Source organism: Arvicola amphibius, chromosome 7 (genome assembly GCF_903992535.2).
Source record: "Arvicola amphibius chromosome 7, mArvAmp1.2, whole genome shotgun sequence".
Classification (NCBI taxonomy): Eukaryota; Metazoa; Chordata; class Mammalia; order Rodentia; family Cricetidae; genus Arvicola; species Arvicola amphibius.
The window spans coordinates 60888868-60908267 of record NC_052053.1 but is presented as its reverse complement, the minus strand read 5'-3'; the positions used below and the strand labels follow the sequence as shown (position 1 = coordinate 60908267).

Sequence of the window (19400 nt, the reverse complement as noted above, 5' to 3'; positions counted from 1 at the left end):
TACTGACTGAACTGCCTTTGAAATTTCCTGCTTTATGGAAATGTCTGCTGGAAACTATGGGCCTGTAGGCCGAAGATGGATGCCCCAACGGTACAGAGGAACTTTGGGTAACTGTCCAGGCAGCGAGATGTCTCTGTCATTTCTAGAGTTTTGGAAGTAGCTTACTTCTTGTTCACCTAGGTAATATTGTGTCCTTCTGGAGTCTTTGGTGGAGTTGAAGAATAAATAGATAGTAATAGTTTTTCTTAGTTATGATAAAAGATAAAATATGTATAAATATTGTAACTAATTCTTACTTGATAACTGTTTTGTTATATGTAATTTTGCTATGTTAAAGTTAAAGCCTTCTTTTTTGTTTAAACAGAAAAAGGGGAAATGATGTGGGAGGGTCTTCTGTTTTAATAAAGAAACTGCCTTGGCCAGCCCTTAGGTGGGTGGAGTAGACAGAACAGGTAGAAGGAAGTGAGGTAGATAGCTCAGTCAGATGCCACACCTCTCCTAAGTTAATAGATGTCATGACTCTCCTCTCTGAGAGAGATGCGATGAAGCCAGCCACCAGGTCAGACGTGCTGAATCTTTCCTGGTAAGACACCATTCGTGGTGTTACAAAGATTATTAGATATGGGTTAGTCAAGATGTGAGTAAGAGTCTGAAAATAATACTGGGCCAGGCAATATTTAAAAGAATACAGTTTGTGTGTTGTTATTTTGGGATTTAAGCTAGCCGTGCAGGAGCCAGACGGCCGGGAGCAGGGCGGCAGGAATGCAGCCCGTCTGTTCCTCACTACAGTCATATTATACTGAGAGTCAAATTACTGCCTCCTCTCTAAGACCTTGGGAAACTTAGGGCAAAGTCTGTGCTGCTACTCAGATCCGTGGACTGAGCTGGTGCGCAGGGCTCAGCTGTCTGGTAGACTAAAGGTCACAGCGATATAACCTGTGTTGGCCCATCCATTTCCTTGGGGTTTGGGGAAGGGCAGGCACTCCATATGGAAGGTTGTTTTCCACAAAACTAAAGTGAGCAGAAGTAGCAAATCCACACACAGGAAAATAATCTTCAAAATGTAACTAAAGAGTTTATGGACCCGAGTCTGTCCAGCAACAGTCAAGTACTTAGAAAACTCTAGCTACTTTATTTCGCATTCCTCTCACCCAGTTCTCTCTGCTCTCAGGCATCATTAACACCTCTTTTAATTTTCCCAGTCTCTTGTACCTAGAATTCCATCTACACAGCATTCAAATGTATAAGGGAATGCTATTTTTTTAAGATTATCGTCCAATAGAGCTATTTTTTGCCTACACCTGGTAAATCGTTTTCTGCAAGATCTGTCTGCTACTGAACCATATCTTTTTACTGTTGCGTGGAGTTTCATTCATTCAGTAATATGGGGTGATCATCCAATACAAAACACCTTGGAAATGGAATCTTCCTAGGAACTCAAGGTAATGAAGTAGTGATTCCCACATTGCTAGGCTGTCTGTCTCTGAGTAATGGTGGTTCATTTCCTAGCTGCCACAGTCGTGAATGGCATCGAGAACAAACCTGACAGGGATTCTCAGCTGTGAACTCCACGGGCATTTCTGATATTTGAGTCAGCATTTATACTTTCATTTTGTACCAGCAGTGTTCTCAAATTATCTAACCTTTCATAGTGCCCGAGACAAATGTGAACCCAGTGACCAGGGGAAGGAGCAAAGGGAATTATCTCCCCCCACCCATCTCTAGCTTGCTCTATACATATCTATCATTTCCTGTTTACTTATAAAGAACAATAGAAACTTCAGTGTGATTGAATTCAGAGTGTTCTGAACTGAAGTGCACATAGGAAAGTTAAAGTCACCATCATTAGCCTGTGGCAGGCAAGTTAGCAGCAAAAAAAAAAAAAAAATGAAAAACCAAAGAATAAACACATCCAAACAGAACGCGGTTCTCTATAAACAAGGGTTTGCTCTTTTCCGTTAGTACTGACAGGAAAATGAAAGGACCTACAAGACCTGCAGTTCAATTTACCCTTCATAGAATTCGGAGTGCAGAAAACCAAGTCAGCAGGGGTCTGGATGTTTGAGTGCAACTGAAAAGTTCGAGGAGGATGGGAAGTGGTTTGTGCTTTGCCAGATGATGTAAGTGGTCTGTTTATAGACTAGGGGTAAGATGTTCATGTTGGTGGAAGTGCAAAGCAAAGGATAGCAGCAAATGAAGAAAAAGGGCATCACTTAGCCTCCTGAATAGTGTGGCAGCCTTTCCAGATGTGTCAGTCATAGTGGTGCATGCTGTAATCCCAGGACTAGGGAGGCAGAGACAAGAACATGAGTTTGAGGCTACACAGCAAGATCTTATCGAAAAAGAAGTTTTTAAAAACAAACCCCACCAAATAAATACAGTGCTTGCTTCAAACATCATCAGTAACATGGTCGCATGGCTACTGTGGCTGGGAGTTTACCAGTCACCAACACCGAGACACAGGACAGGTTTTCCAGATGTGGGTCTCCGCCCTAGGGGAAGACGTTCTTGTCTCATGCACATTTTTCCAGATGTGGGTCTCTGCCCTAGGAGAAGACGTGCTTGTCTCATGTACATCTTTCCAGATGTGGTTCTCTGCCCTAGGGGAAGATGTGATTGTCTCATGCACATCTCTCCAGATGTGGGTCTCCGCCCTAGGGGAAGACGCGCTTGTCTCATGCACATCTTTCCAGATGTGGGTCTCCACCCTAGGGGAAGATGTGCTTGTCTCATGCACATCTCTCCAGATGTGGGTCTTTACCTGTCTTGATCTTTCTGGAAGACAAAACAGTCCAAGATGTATATGAACCAAACCTCAACTCTTACTTTAATACTAAAATGCTGAATTTTGAGGAGAAAGGTTCAGTTCGTAACATTTGTGCCCAGTTGACTTTAGAGAGAACCCAAACAACTCCTGTTACTTTTATGTTAAGATTTTACTTACGTGTGTGTATGTCTGTGTCATAATACATGTGCACACAGAATACATGCGTGCAGTCATGTTCATTGTGTGTCCTCTCTCTCCTGTCATTCTGCCTATCCCTTCGAGATAGGGTCTTTCCCTGAGCTGGGCTCCCATCTCTGCTGGATTGGAGGCCAGAAACCAATGCTTCCATCTCCTTGTAAATCCTGGGATTACAGGCATTTCTTTGTTAGGTGCTGGGATCTGAACTCTAGTGCTTGCAGTGCAAAGCAAACACCCTTAACCGCTAGAGCCATCTCTAAATACTGATCCAATTCAACCTTTCCACAGAAGGGCTGTTGGCAAAACCTGCTTCCTTTTGATAGGGCCATACCTGTAGTTCCCTACAAGGGGGACTCTTTTTTTCAAGGGTAGGGCTATTTGAGACGATGTTCTAAATTCTCAAGGATTTAACCCATTCTCAACAGTCATTTGTCCTAAGACCATGAGAAGATGCACAGTATCATTGGGAGCATGCAAACCCAAGTGACAGGGCACAGTTTTGTCCCATCAAAATGCCTAGAATAAAGAATGTGGGTAGTAGCAGTGTTGGTAAAAATGTAGAGATAACAACCTTGTGCATTAGTGGAAATGGTTTTGTTTTCTCCAAGCAATAACCATAGCCACCAACTGACCCAACAATTCTACATCCCACCTTCCCCCATAGAACTAAACACAAAGCCACATAAAATCTATATACAGATTTGCATAGAGACAGTATAATAGGCCAACCCAGAAGCTAGCTGGCAAATTGTATCTCGCTAAAATATTAAGAATCAATGGAATCATGCACAGATTAAACCTTCACATTATGAAACCGCCACCAATGATCTGAATTTATCTTTGCAGGAGTCGGATAGGACATTAACGTGTAGGTATGAGAAGCGAGGAAACCCAGTAACTTCCAACTGTGCGCCTCACTGGAGCTATTTGTCTTTTTTAGCTTACTGCGTTTCCTGAAATAAAAAGCCACAAAACAACAACAAACAAAACAGTTGCCTGCCTCTCCAAATAGCCTTAGAAATGGCAGAGTCCCCAATCCAGTGCAAGTCTAAACAAACAACACTGGCCCTTGGCAATTTGAATGCAAAATACAGTGGCTCTGTACTTTTGGTGAAAAGTTCCTGCACCCAGATGCAACAACTCAAATCAAACTGAATTAGAAAAAGCTCAGGTTTAATGGGTGAAATGCCCCGGATGATTTTTCAGCCCCAGAGATGGGGAAGAGAGACTGAAAAACCACAGGTCTGTTCTCTGGGGTGGGGGCAGTTTAAATGCCCTGTGGGGGTTGTCTTAAGCAACTTTAGGGGAGGAGCAGTGCTTGGCATTGTGTCTGAGGTGAGGCAGGGTTTGAGGAGAGAGGAATGGGAGAGGCAGATTCCATTCTGGGCATATGGATGCCAGGGCCTGGGGTGGAGCTTTCACCAGAACCGTTGGGAGTTTCAGCAATTACTCAGATGTGATGCTGATTTTCTGGAGAGCTGAAAAGTACACTTGTAGTTTCCTCCATTCTGAATTTTACAAACAACCCGATACACGGGGGTCCTGCTTAAAGCTGGGTTCTGGAACTGTGGTCTCCTGGGTCACCTTCCATTCACAGCACACAAAATCAAGTGCAGATAGCTCATTGCTAAGGTGACCTCTGTACCAGCTACAATTGGATGGGCACTGCAGCCTGCGGGTGGGCACTGCAGCCTGCAGATGGGCACTGCAGCCTGCGGATGGGCACTGCAGCCTGCGGGTGGGCACTGCAGCCTGCAGATGGGCACTGCAGCCTGCAGATGGGCACTGCAGCAAGCACAGTGTGCAGCAGAGCAGGACTGACTTTTAAAATCCATTCCCTCTTTGCCAGCTTTCTTTCTTTTTTTAATCTCTGAGAGTGTTCTTTTTTTTTGCTTACACAAGGGAGTTATTACCAGTTCTTCAGGACTGTAGTAGGGAGAAATACCACACATCACCTGTAGGGCACTGACTGAGCCCTTTAGTGGCACAGGTACTAAATACACACTCCATTCCAAGAGCCGGCTCAGTGCTGAAGAGGACCCGGGTTTGATTCCTAGAACCCACATAGCGAATTACACCCGTCTCTAACTCCAGCCTCAGGGACCCCGACGCCCTCTTCTGGCCTCCACAGGCAGTGCATGCATGTGCTGCACAGACAAATGCAGAGAAAACACCCATACACACATTTAAAAAACATTTTTAAAGAGTAGTGTACAATCAAGAGAGAAATACATATTGCAAAAATGTATGCTCATACTAAAAAGGTTTCCCACTTCCAAGCACATTCTTCAAGTATTGTCACTGTTTAACCCGGCAACTTTTGAGTTGGTCATTCTTGTTTCATACCTGATAAAACTACAGCTCAGAGGGGTTCCATAATAAGCCAGACCCTACAACAAATGTTAGAGTTTTAGCTTGGCACCCTGGGGCATGCTTTTCTACCCTAAGCCTGGATTCCTAATTACCGCCTATGTTATCCAAATGGTTGGCACTATATGATAACTTTTAGGTGGCCTGGTGCCTCCTTTCCCAAAAGTAGTCTACCATATTTGTTAGTTAGCACTGCCAGATGTTTGTGTTATATGAGGAAATGACTTTTTTCCTTATTGTTACGCAAAGGCTCTTTCAGGTGCCTTCCCATTGGACAGCTCATTTACTCAACAGACAGACGCTCACCCTTCTAACAGAAAGACCCCACTGAAAGGAACCCAGATCCTCTGCAAACAGTAGGACTGCCAACCTGGTCCGTTCATGGGATGCTGTTTGATCATGTTCCAAAGCAGCAATTAGCCGACCAGTGGTGGTGCACGCCTTCAAATGCAGCACTAGGAAGGCAGAGACAGGCGGATCTTTGTGAGATCAGGGCCAGCCTGGTTTACAGACTGAGTTCCAGGACAGCCAGAGCTACAGAGACCCTGTCTCGAAAAAACAAACAAAGGAAAAACAAAATAGCAACAATATTACCTTCTAAATAACTGGTGTGAGAAAGGTCAGAAAGCTGTCCTGCAGATGCTGAAGTGTTAGCTCATGTTAATAGCTTGAGCCGGAAGCATTTGCATGAGAGCAAAGCACTGGGGATGTGCAGCTTCTAACATGAAGTCAGCGAGTGCATTCATTTACCCGGAGAGATGATGGTAGCACTGCCCAGTGAGGATGCCAGCTTGTACATGAGGCCTCTCCACCCTGAGAATCTCACTAGGTCTGTGGGGCGGTTGCCTGCCTATGCTTCTCAAGGGCTTGCACACACCAGCAATGCCCCTCAGGTTCCATCACCTGTGTTTATTTTACAGTTATTTGAATGGGAGTTCAGCCTTATGAAGGTTAAAGAACTATTTCTTGGGGCACCATTAATTCTACCCTTAGCAAGAGGCCAGAGCCAGGGGAGGGGCCACCCCCTGAGCTTCCTGCTCTGTCCCTTGACCTCCACTCTCCTTTGGAGAAATAAGCTTCTGTAAAGGTGGCTTTGGAGTGCTGTTTATCTTCCACGTCTCCATGGTAACTTGTGCCCAGACCTTCCAAAGAGCAACTTCTGATTGCGCTGAATTGAAAGTATCTTTCTGATGTGTGAAATTCTACTCATTAGGAGAGAGAAAGATTAGGAAACTACAAATCAAAGACAGAAATAAACTGGAGCAGATAGCTTTAGTTTTCTTTTTTGTTGCCCACAAATTGGCGAATACTATTTAAAGAAGTGTAAAAGTAAATCATTGCCTACGGCAGTGTTTGACTGTGCTCTAACACACTGTGTTCTTGGTACGCGGTACGCGGCAACCTCTCAACATGGACTAGAGAAAGGTGAGTGAGACTGCACAAGGCTTCTCTGAAAAGCTTTCAGAAAAGCTATGAATAGAAGCTTGCTCAAATTACCAAAACTCAACACACAACAAACGCTCTTTCAGTACTGCCCTAAATCAAGTTAGTATCTTTGGCGATGTGTAGATGAATTTGGATGTTGCGGATGCTGCTCTGGTTTGAAAGTATCACCCACTATCCCTGTGAAGGAATGGAGGTTCGGTTGCTAGTCTATGGCAGTCTCAAGAGGTGGTAGAACCGTAGGAGGCTGGAGTCCAGTGGAAGGAAGGAGATCATTAAGGGGCATGTCCTTAAAGGGGATATTTGGACTTCTGCTTCTCTCTCTCTCTCTCTCTCTCTCTCTCTCTCTCTCTCTCTCCCTCCCTCCCTCCCTCCCTCCCTCCCTCCCTCCCTCTCCCCTCTCCTCTTCTATCTCTCTCTCCCTCCCTCCCTTCCTCTCCCCTCCTCTTTCTCGCCCCTGTCCTCTCCTTTCCCCTTTCTCTCCCCTCCTCTCCTCCCTCCCTCCCTCCCTCCTTCCCTCCTCCTCTCCTCCTCCTTTTCCCCCCTCTCCTTGCTTCTCCTCCTCCTCTCCTCTCCTCTCTCTCCCCTCTCCTCTCCTCTTCTTCTTCTCTCTCTCTCTCTCCCTTTCTCTCTCCTTGCCTGTCATGAAGCCAGCATACATCCTAAACCATGTATCTCACATTCATGTACTGAGCCACTATGTACTCAGCCATGGATTACAACTTTTTTAACCATAGGCCAAAATAAACCATCTCTCCTTTTAAGTTGCTTATCTCAAGTACTTGGTCACAGTTATGGGAAGCTGATTGACACAGGTTTCTTCAAGTTTTCAAGAATTAACAACAACAACAAATGGCGCTTGTGGTTTGGTTGAGAATGGCTCCTTATAAAGTCGTGTGTTTGAATGATTGATCTCCAGTGGGTGCTGTTTGAGAGGGGTCAGGAGGTGTAAGTGTCCTTGCTGGAGGATGCAAGGCTTTGAAGTTTCACAAGATTTGTGCCATTTTGATTTAGTTCTCTCTGCCTCTTATTTATGGCTTAGCATGTTACCTCTGGGCTGTTTTTTCCTGCCAAGTCTTTGGTCTACCACCATGGATGCTAACCCTGTGAAAATAAACAGAGTTCAATGCTTTTTTTTGTATGTTATCATGGTGTTTTGACATACCAATAGGTGGGTAAGACAGTCTTAATCTTGAACAGCATTTGAGAACAAGAGAGCGTCAGGAAAGCAGAGCCACCACCTCAGCTCCTACAGTACAAGAATTGAGAACTGACCACTTTCACCAGAAAGTACAACCTGGCGTGGACCCACCTGACTGGGTACCGAGACAGTGCAAAGAGAAACAAGGCAAGTTTCTCCATCGTGAAATCTTGCCAGTGGTAACCCACCCCTCCTCACCCTTCCTCACAGAAGCAATAAGGATTGCCATGGTTTTCATTTTTAAAACCTGGCTGTGTTGTTCTGTTATCACACATAAAACAACAAAAGGAACTCCTTGGTCCTACAGTAATAATAATCTCATTTTTTTAAAAAAATGTATTATTTTAATTATGTGTGTGTTTCTGTGTAGAAGAATGTCCAGGTGGGCATGGTGCCTGGGGAGACCAAGAGAGGGTGTCCTGTCCTGGAGCTTGGCGCTGTTCTGAGTCACTGAAGTCGGGTCTTTGGCAGAAGCAGCCCATGCTCCTCACACCCGAGCTGTCACCCTCACCCTTCTGTCACCTTCACAGCTTGTTGGAAGCAAACCCCCAAGTCAGCTCACACATGGTTGATATTCTCATTGTTTTACTCTCTTAAAGACTTACCACTTTATTCTAAATCGAAAAATGTAACTATGTAGTTATGAAATAGCATGAGATGTTATCACTACATTTATTGTGTGTGGAGGGGTATGGTGTGCATGTGTCCTCATGTTAGTACATGCAGGAGTGTGTACGTGGAAGCCTGAACAACATGCTGGAGGTGGTTCTTTCCTTCTACTGTGTGGGATCCAGGTACTGCATTCAGTTGGTCTGATTTATCAGCAGAGAACTTTAACACTGAGACGTCCCAATGTCCCAAAGAGATGTCCTCCTCCAGGTTTACAGGAGTCGGCCGATGAATCCATCTCACACACTTAAGTACCACAGTTCCTCTGAGCAGATATCTGGTAATTTAATGATTTTATTAATTAAACTGTAGAATATTTTTATGATTTATGTCAGGGGCAAAGCAACGACAACAAAGGTAGTAGAATGAACCCTGGACTCAAATCACAGGATTTATACTCTGCCGAGTCTCATGCCCACACTCACAGAGAACTCTGGGGCCAATCACTGTGCTTCAGTATTTTGGTCTGTACAATGGAGAAATCGTGCCATCTAATTCCAGTTCATAGGGATATTATGAAGATTCAGTGAGTCTACATTTACCCACTTCCCAGACTCCCATAAGGAATAGCAGAATATGTTTATGGAAGGTCAGCATCCTTCGGAACATTGAAGAATTACATACATAGGAAAATAATCTGAAAATTTCTTACCAGAGATTTTTCCTCAGTGTAACAGGTTTTAAAATGTCTTACCAGAGATGGATTCATGAATTCTTCTAGGTACACCCGGCATAGCTTACGATCCCAGGCATCTGTGATGTGACCCCCATACATGATCTCCCCAAAGAGGTAACGGAGGTCTTCCCATGGGACCTGGGGAGGAAGAGTACATGTCTTAATTTCCTTGCCTGTTGCTGGGACGCAGTGCCCAGACAAAGCTACATGATGAGGAAGGGTGGCTTTGCCTCACAATTTCAAGTTAGTCCATCATTTGGGGAAGTCAACTGGCAGAAACTTGAGCCCCTGACCACATCATATCCACAGCTGAGGAGTAATTGCATCAGCCATGCTGGTGCTCAGTCTACTTTCTCTACCCTTTATATGGTCCAGGGCCAGCCTGTGGAGCCATGGTGCTCCCACACCTGACTGGCCGGAGTGCATGCCCGTCTCCCCCAACAGCCCTATGACGCCCTTGGCAGCCAGCGCTGGATGCAATGCGGATGTGTCTAGGTTTTTGTGGAGAACTTCTTGGGAGAATTGTTTTCAGTGTATTCTAATAAATTTGACAAAAGTTTAACAACACCACACCTTACTGCAGATCTGAAAGGAAATGGAGTCATCTCTGGGACAGGTTACATAGGACAGGTGACGGCTTGAATATCATCCGAACGTCTGGGTTCTTTCCCAGCACCTTGAGTCTCACTTGCCCTTATTACCTGCGGTTCTGCTCTCCTTTTCACGGCTGTGCTAAAACGCTAACCAAAAACAACTTGGGGGAGGAAAGGTGTTGGTTAAGCTTCCAGGTCTCAGTCTATCGTGGAGGAAAGCCAGGGCGGAACTGAAGCAGAGACCACGTAGGAAGGCTGCTTACTGGCTTGCTCAGTCAGCTCCTGTGTGAAGTCCAGGTCTACCTGCCTAGGGGTGGCTCCACCCACAGTAGGCTGAATCCCTGCTCCCATCAACTGGCAGTTAAGAAGATGCCTCCCAGGCACGTCCACAGTGCCTGGCACGCCAGTCTGAAGGATGCGGCTCCTCACTTGAGGTTCCCCGTCTCAGGGGCATCCAGTTGACAACCCTCCAGGCTCATTATCACACCTCATCTACAATCTGTATTATGGGTCTGGGAAAAGAAAGCACTAGCTAGACACTTTGTGTGGGGTTCACTTGATCACTCTCTCAAAGACTGGCAGACAAATGCCTTTCTGAGACAGACTCAGGCTCAGCGGCAGCCTGACTGGGCAAGACTGTTGGAAGGGCAGTAACTACTGTACCATGCTTCATTCAAGAAATCACTGTATCTCCTTTGCTGGCTTCACAGAGTTCAAACTTCTCTCTACTGCCCTTTCACTTCCTCTGGGTTTGCAAAACATGCCAGCTTGTGATGAAGCCTTTCTAGACAGGAACCTTTGTGCCCTCCGTGGCAGTCTATTGCCTCCCAACAGTTCAAGTAAAATCGTAATTATAGCCTTTCTCGTGGCATGATGTGACAGAATGGAATGAGTCAAACTGCTGAGGCCATTCCAATGTACAAGTTGATAAGAATGTGAAGAAATGAACCTAAAATGTGTCCTTCTCTTAAGCTGGATTGATATGAATGAGAAATGAGAGAAGTGGCCAGACTATGGGGCGCTCTCTACCACTCGGCAGATGCCTTCTATAGAGCAGAACTGGATGGAAACAGACTTGACTGTATTTCCCATCCCGATGAAGAATGCCCTACACGTCATTGTCAATGTGTATCCCCTTCATAACTTTGGTCAGCTAGGTCTACGCTTTCAATCAATCATTCTTCTAAGCCTTTCCAACCCTCTGACGACAGGCATGTGCCTGCCTTTCCAACCTCTGATGACAACAGGCATGTGCCTGCCTTTCTAACCTCTGATGACGACAGGTGTGTGCCTGCCTTTCCAACCTCTGATGACGACAGGCATGTGCCTGCCTTTCTAACCTCTGATGACGACAGGCGTGTGCCTGCCTTTCCAACCCTCTGATGACGGGCATGGGCTTCTACATGCAGCTTCTTCCTGCTGTGGAGCTGAACCTGGGTCCTCATGCAGCAAGCGTTAGCAGTTGAGCCCTCTCCTAAGCCCTTAGCCTGTCTTTTAACCCTTTCTCGTAAAGAGCTGAGGTGAATGAGAAACCTCTCCCATGGTCTTCAGCATTTGAATATTTGACCTGAAGCAGCCTTGTTAGAGGAAGTGACCCCTGGAGCACTGTGTTAAGTCTGGAGTGTAGCCTCCAGCCCCTGGCAACCATCCCAGACCCCTGGTCTGAGAGTTGTATCCAAATTCCAGGATGCCAGATCCTGACCCCACCTTGGGGAGGGTCAGGACCACTCCCACAGGGTATTTAAGTGGGCTTTCAAAGGAAAAACACATGGTTCTGGGTTTGCATGTGCTCCCTTCTTTCCTGTCTCCCGGCCATGCACTTGGCCACCTGAGAGTGCTGTATTTAATAAAACAATGGGCATTTTAATTTGGTTTGATTTGACCTAATTGGATTTCTTTGCACTGGCGGAACTGCCCCATTAGGATTTATTTTTCCTAACACACTGCGAGTGGGCGCTGGGAATCAAAGCCTTGCCTGTTTTCAGTTTTCTCTCCTTCATGCACATGGTGACATGTGATCTCTAAGCTCCCTGCTCCTGCAACAACAACTGCCACTTTCTGTCATCTTAAGCCAAATGAGCTTTTTCTCTCTAAGTTGTCTTCATCATAGAGTTTTATTTTAACAACAAAAAAGGACCCAGTACAAAAACATTTGTACAAGTGAATAATAAACAATCGCTAACTTAATTCTGAAATTTGGTAACTTGGTTCCTGATGTGTGGCAAATGTCTTGAGTCAAGACACGTGAGACATGACAGACTTAAACACCTAAGGCTCTGCTGACCTGGTGCCCACAGAGAGTACAGCTCAGCTGACATCTGTGATGTGAAGGACAGGAGGTCACAGGACGGCTCAGCTGACCTTCTGTGCCCCTGAAGGACAGCAGGTCACAGGACGGCTCAGCTGACCATCTGTGATGCTGGCATTATGGTTAAGCATGCACAAGTCGCTGCTACCTTCCCCCCTCAAGTCTACCTCTACTGTGTACCAAGCTCCGCTGACATAGCACTGCCTTCCTGTTCCAGACTCATGGACAGTTACAGAGGACAGCAATGGAAGTATTAATTTGCCTATTTCTTCCTGCAGAAGTGTTAGAATAATGTTGTTATTTTTATTCTTCTCACATACAGTATTCCAACTATAGCCTCCTCTCCCTCCATTCCTCCTAGATCCTCACCACCACCCCTCCTTCCAGACCCACTGCTGCATTTTATGTCTAACAGTTTGCATAAAACATGCTAAACAACAAAACAAGGAAAAAGAAAGGGACAGCTGATGACAAAACATATAAGACCCATTTACTTTGAAATAACACATCCCGGATCTGTTCCTTGGGGGAAGTGTGTCTGATATATGTTGAGTGTGCATGGTGTCATGGAAGTCAAGCTGCCACCAAAACCTGAGAAAATACCATGGAAAACCTGTACCAATGGTTACTAAGAGAACAGTCAGCCACGGTTTCCTTAGACACATGGATGGGAAGTCTGTAAACTTCACAGACGGAGTGGCTCACAGCTCAGCTCTGATTGGTTTGACAAATAAATCTACAGATGCCACTTAATGGGAAAAGTTCCCCTTGTGCAGATGAAGCTCACTTGAGCCTCTGTAGGAGCTAATGGTTCTTCTCGTTTCCAGTGCGATCATTTGGTTTACGAGAGTTTACACAACTGTTCTTGATGAGGCATTGCCATTCCCATCTGCAGGGGTAGTTCGCAGATTCGGCCATCCATCTGCCTTCAACTTCAAATCAAGGTGAACGTTACCGAGAAAGTCACAACAAGGTGGCATCCTCACACATAATAATGACATATGCAGGAAATGCACCATTATTTATACATGTGACGCACTGTAAATTGCTTCCATCATCAGAACTAATTGTGGTGATTATTAATGCAGTGTTATGAGCTGTCAGAACTGCTGCATGTAATTACATTTGTGCAAATGCTTCATTACCTGCCTAATGAATCTAGCATATATGCACATGTAAACACTGTTTTTGTTAACATAATGAAGGACATTTTCTTTTGCATAAACTATTGATGTAGAACTGGTTTGACCTATCTTATGAAAACCTTTAATCTGGTTTATTTTCACACTTGGCAGAAAATGCCTATGTAGTGTTGGCTATTTCAACAATAGCTTCAAAACGGAAATTATGGTCCATTCTGGTAGCACGCAAAGACGGACGGAGCCAGCCACTCCTGGGAAGGGTATCCAAGCATAGCACTTACTTTCGGGCTTGTCTCTAAGTAGTTGTAAAGGATGTTGGCGCAGATGGTCAGGTCCCCGGAACTGAAAGGATAGCTTCGGCTCCAGCCCTGGGGGCCAAACCTCAGTCTCCCAGCCACGCAGGCATGGAAGTAGCACAGCGAAAAGAGGATGCTTTTAAACTCCTGATCCTTGGAACACATCTCAAGGGTATCCTGGGAGGAAAGACAAGACATGGCTGATTAACAGTCTGCACAGTGCGTAAGGGCAGCGTCCTGAATTCTCAGTACCTGATGGATGGCTTCAGAATGATAGGCTAGAGCTTCAATCACAGCTCTTTGTCCAGGACAAGTGGAAATGAGTTGGCTTTTGCCAATGTGCTGAAGTAAGAGGAAGACTTTTTCTTTTGAGACAGTCTCATGTATCCCAGGCTAGCAGGGACCTCACTATGTAGGCATGGATAGCCTTGAACTCTGGATCTTCCTGCCTCCACCTCCCAGATGCTGAGATTCCAGGCCTGTACAACTGTGCCAGGTTTAGGAGGTTGTGAGGATCAGCTCAGGCCTCTGTGCATTCTCCCAACTAAGCAATGCTCCCCGTCTGTTCCTCTATTTAATGACTCTAAATTCTCTAGAACATGGGGCCTCTCATTTTACCCATGTCAGTATTGACTGGTATCCTTTCCTCCACGGAACAGCAGACTTTACGTGATGTGATCTTAGGGTCACAGCTCCCCATCCTTCCTAGTCCCATGGTGATTAAGACCATCTGTGCACGTGGTCATTCACTGTAAGAAGGTTTCCAAGCCTCTTCTGAAGCCACAGGTGCCTCACAGCCAAGGTTTTGCTGATGGATTTTGAGCATTAGTGATTGGCATAAATTCTCGTTCATGTCATTTGCTTACAAGGAAATGGTTTGTAGTCATCACCACGTTTTCTCTGTGGGCTAGAAAAAATGATGACCAGACAACCCTGGTACCCCCGAGTCCGGTACAGTGCATGCATGACATGTCAGGCCATCCTGCTGTGTGTGAGAGAGCACCTCGCCATCCGGTTGCAGTCACTATAATCGGATTCTGTATGTGCTTTTATTATGCGCTGCTGGGGTGTGAACCTAGTACCTCACTCACACATTCTAGAGCATGTGGCTCGATCATCAGTTCTGCTTTTTATAATAGCCACTTAATCCATACTTTAATTAGTCCAGGACACACAGCCTTCCAGCAAACTGAGAAAGAATTGTTGTTGAGATGACTGAGTGGCATAAGGAGCTCAGGGTGTTGACTAGATCTGCAGGATCTCTGTACATCAGGGGGGACTGGATCCTGGTAGATCTGCAGGATTTCTGCACATGGGGGGGACTGGATCCTGGTGGATCTGCAGGATTTCTGTACATCGGGGGGGACTGGATCCTAGTAGGCCACATTGCATGGCTAAGGCCCCCAGCAGCAGTCAAATACAGATATAGACATCATCAGATCTATTACAAAAAAGTATTTAGCTATTTTCAAATTCAGCAGTGCTATGCAGGAAGCAAGGAAGAGAAGTCAAGAATATTCCCTTACCAGGTGTTTGGGGGCAGCAGGGCCCACGCTGCACCCTCCTGCAGAGAACTCAAGAATGTTCCCTTACCAGGTGTTTGGGGGCAGCAGGGCCCAGGCTGCACCCTCCTGCAGAGATCTCAAGAATGTTCCCTTACCAGGTGTTTGGGGGCAGCAGGGCCCAGGCTGCACCCCCCTGCCTACTCCTTTAGAAAGCTCAACCATAACCAGTTCATATTTAAAATGGCTCTAACCGCTGTGGCCACATACCAAGGCTATTTAGGAATCCTGAGAGAAGTCCATGTCTGGCCTCTCAGGGACTTTTGGATTGGGTTTGTTGCTATGGGCCATCACCAGGGAAGCCTTCCATTCTTTCTGCTGATAATACTTGCAGCAAAATTAGCTTTGCTAAATATAATTTTAGAATTGCCTGGCTCCATCTAGTTCAGAGCGAGAAGAATGTGGCATTTTTAGGTGATTCATGGGGGTAAGTGCTGTATGATTACCAAAAATAAACTTTTCCACAACTACACATCAAATGAAAAGCAAGATGGTAAAATAAGATACACTATATAATTTTTGAGGCTGTAAAAATGCTACCTTTAAGTGTGTGGTATTTCTAAGAAACAAACTGTATTTGAAATTTCAAATCAGAACTATAATCTAACAAGACACTAAGTAGCCACTTGCATTAATCACATAAACCCAAGGTACTATACCAGGCTCCGTAATTCAATCTTTCATCATATGTCTTAGTTTTCTCCTCAGTGTTAAAAAATGAGCCAATGCCCGTTTGATTGTTCTGCTGGCATACATGTTACAGGAAGAAAAGGTGAGCCAGTAATTGCTGACAGTGGGTCTATCTACCCAACGCTTTGAGTCAGTTGTACATTTACACACTAACTGATGAGCAAATAAATATCAGGAAACAGACAACCAGGGTGGTGTACAGCTCACTTGGTAGAGTGCTCGCCTACCTTGCACAAAGTCCTGGGATTTAATCCCCAGCACAGCATACACAGGGCACCGTGGTGCGGCCTGGCATCTAAGCAGGTTGGTAGCAGAGGCAGGAAAAGAGAATTCAACAGTGTCTCAGCTACACGGAAAGTTAAGGCAAGTCTACACAAAACCATGTCAAGAAGACACAAAGTAAACATTAAAAAAAGAAAAAGGAACGAAAGAAAACTACAGAGTTAGGATTGTTGACGGAGAACAGGCACCCGTATTTACACAAGTGTGCCATTGGCGCTCAGCCTCTGACTTTACATGCACGCTTCTCAGAACAAAAAGAAATCTAAGCTCTCACTCTAAAAATCTGCTTAGTTTGAGTGAAAAGAACCCCAAATAGCAAGCCTTTATAAAATCTTCAAAGGTGGATGGATACCTTTGAGCTGAAAGAGGGGTAGGCTGGCAGCATCCTGCCATCTTGACGCCTTGGTCCCTTAGTGATCAGATCTGCAGAAGCATTCTTGAATGCTTGAGGAAGCAAAATACTAATATAAAATGAACTTTATTCATCTCCAATGTGTATGCCAAAGTTTGGAAATAAATTTTAGTTTAAGAAGAAAGATTACAAAGATAGATTTAGGGGTAGGGAAAAAGCTTGGTGGATAAGCACTCATGCTGTGAGAGCAGGAGGACATGAGTTCAAATCTCCAACATCCATGTAAATGCTGTGACTCATGACAGTGTGTACTGAACCGCAGCACTGCAGGGTGGAGAGATGTGGATCACAGGAACTTGCTCAGCAGTCGGCCTAGCCAAATAGCTGCTGTCGGGGTGAGTGAGAGACCTGCTAGCCAGTCGGCCTAACCAAAATGGCAAGTTTCAGGTTCAGCGAGAGACTTGATCTTAAATACATATATATAAAGAAAGAGAGAGAGAGAAGAGAGATAGAAAAATATGTCTGGCATTGTCTTCTGCCTTCAGCATAGGTGTGCGTTCGGGCACACATGTGTATACATTCCCTACATATAACCATGTAGCACATACACACACTCACACATGCACCCCCCCAATCCCATAAATTTAAAGCAATGTGATTAAATTTGGCTTATGAATGAAAGAAGTTCTATTATAACCAATCCCCTGCTATGTGTTTTGCAGATTCTGTAGTTTTTACTTTCTGTAATTGTCTGTGGTCAGCTACAGCCCAAACAATATTAAGTAGAAAATGAAAAAAAGAAACAGTTCTTCCATTTAAACTGCTTCTTTAGCTATTCCATTTTACCATCGCTACTCTATTACTGTTGTAAGTTTGCAAGTTAAACTTTATTCTATGTACATATATGTTTGTATGTGTGTATGCATGTATAATAGAATTAGCACAATTTATGAAGGGTTTGGTATTGCCCTTGGCTTCCAGTTTCCATTGGGCACTTTGGCACATAAGCTCCAAGGAAAAGGTGTGACTCAGCATTCATTTGTGGGATGTATCTGTGCAAGAAAGCAAGCATGTTTTCTTTGTCACTCTCGTTCTTTCTTTCAGTCTTCTATCGAGAGCACGGCTATGGGGCTGCAGCTCTTACTCCTAAGAACATGACGGACATGACGCAGTGGCAAGGATTCATGCAGGGCTGGGGCTGCCGGCAACAGTGTGTGACACATATGAGCTTGGAAAGATATGTTAGTGACTTTTCTGTCACTATGATGAAACATGATGACAAAATCATCTTATAGAAGGAGTTTTATTTGGCTTATGGTTTCCAGGGCATAGAAGTCTATCTTGCTGGAGAGTTAAGACAACAGACTACAGGGAACTGAGAGATCACATCTCAACCACAAACAAGAAGCAGAGTGAGCAAGCTCGAACTGGGGCCAGGTTATGCGCTCTCACAGCCCATCCCCAATAGTAGACCTCATCCATCAATGTGCACCTCCCATAACCTCCACAAAGAGCAACATCAATTGGGGACCAATGTGGAGCCCATCAGCTTCATTTCTCATAAGACCTGCCTCCTGCCTCCAGAACTCCCATGTAGCAAGAATGTTTCCCACCTTGTTAAGCCAGTGTTGCCTCATTAAGAACATCTTTCAACAAAAGTCAACTCTGATTCTGATAAAAGGGTCCCAGGAGCCCATCTGCAGCAGCCAGGACACAGGTGACTATCTCTCAACAAGATGACGTGTGATAGTTAGCATGGACTCTTAGTTGATAGGATCTATGATCCCCTAGAAGGCAAGCCTCTGGAAATGCCTATGAAGGCTTGTCTAGATTAGCTTATTTGAGGTGGGGAGACCCACCCTAAATGTGGGCAGTTCCATTGACAGGCTGGGGTCCCAGACTGAAAAAAAAAAAGCAAAAAGCAAACAAAGAATAGCATTCATGGCTTTCTGCTTTCTGGCTGAGGACTCGGTATGACATGGTATCTCCTGTTTCGGCAGACGTGTCTTCCCTGTCATGGACTGTGAGCTGGAAGTCACGTGACTTTTGTTGGGGTAGTTTATCACAGCAATGGGAGAAGTTTCTAGAACACAACCTGAACCAAAATGTCTTCTGTTGAATACATAGTGGCAAGCCTGCATCTTTGCACTTGGCATTTCTGTAAAGTTTTCCTGTGGGTTGTTAAAATAGGCTTGAGGGGACATTTGGTGAAGAGATGATTAATTTCTTTTTGCTTCCTAAGGTCAAATTTAGTCTTAGTTTTCAAGAGATCTTTTTCTGCTACAAAGTTTTTTCTCCTTTAAAGATATTCAAAGTCTTTTCAACAAATATTTCTATTATTGCATGTAGTGTTTCCGACAGCAGTTGCTGGAGCCCATACTTTCTTGGATAAGTTGAGCAGGTGGTCTTAACTAAGGCTTTGGGAAAATCTTTTCCTATCAACATAGTTTAGGATCATGTACCTTCCTAGGGAGATCATTCAAAGTTGTATTTTCACCAAAAAGCTAAAGGATAACTAGACAGAAGCATAATTTTCATGGAAGGAATATTGTTATGTATAAGGACAAGTGGTCAGAGGAAATAAATATAATATGTGTAAATTTGTAAATATCAAATTCCTATTATATGCATATTTTTAGAAAGAACTTGAAAATTCTTGATGGTCATTCATAAATGGCCAGAAATTGTGAGATGATAAAAAGACAAACACACACAGTGCACGGAAATAGCACATTGCAACAAGATCTTTTGAGTGCCTACTGTTTACACAGTCTTATTTTATAAATTACTTAAGTAAAGCATTAACTATATCCTTCAACATTTTATCCTAGAGGTAGTCATTTAGAATATG

At 44.6% G+C, this 19400-nt stretch overlaps 1 protein-coding gene across 1 annotated transcript in view; it reads right to left on the bottom strand.

Annotated features, from left to right (window-relative positions):
• Dnah11 (dynein axonemal heavy chain 11) overlaps positions 1-19400 on the bottom strand; it is a 317751-nt gene that overhangs the window by 12089 nt on the left and 286262 nt on the right. The window contains exons 76-77 of the mRNA XM_038336393.1: positions 13649-13840; positions 9343-9462 (exon numbers count right to left, since the gene is read on the bottom strand). Of these exons, the coding sequence (XP_038192321.1) occupies positions 9343-9462; positions 13649-13840 (312 nt within the window). The remainder of the gene's footprint in view (positions 1-9342; positions 9463-13648; positions 13841-19400) is intronic.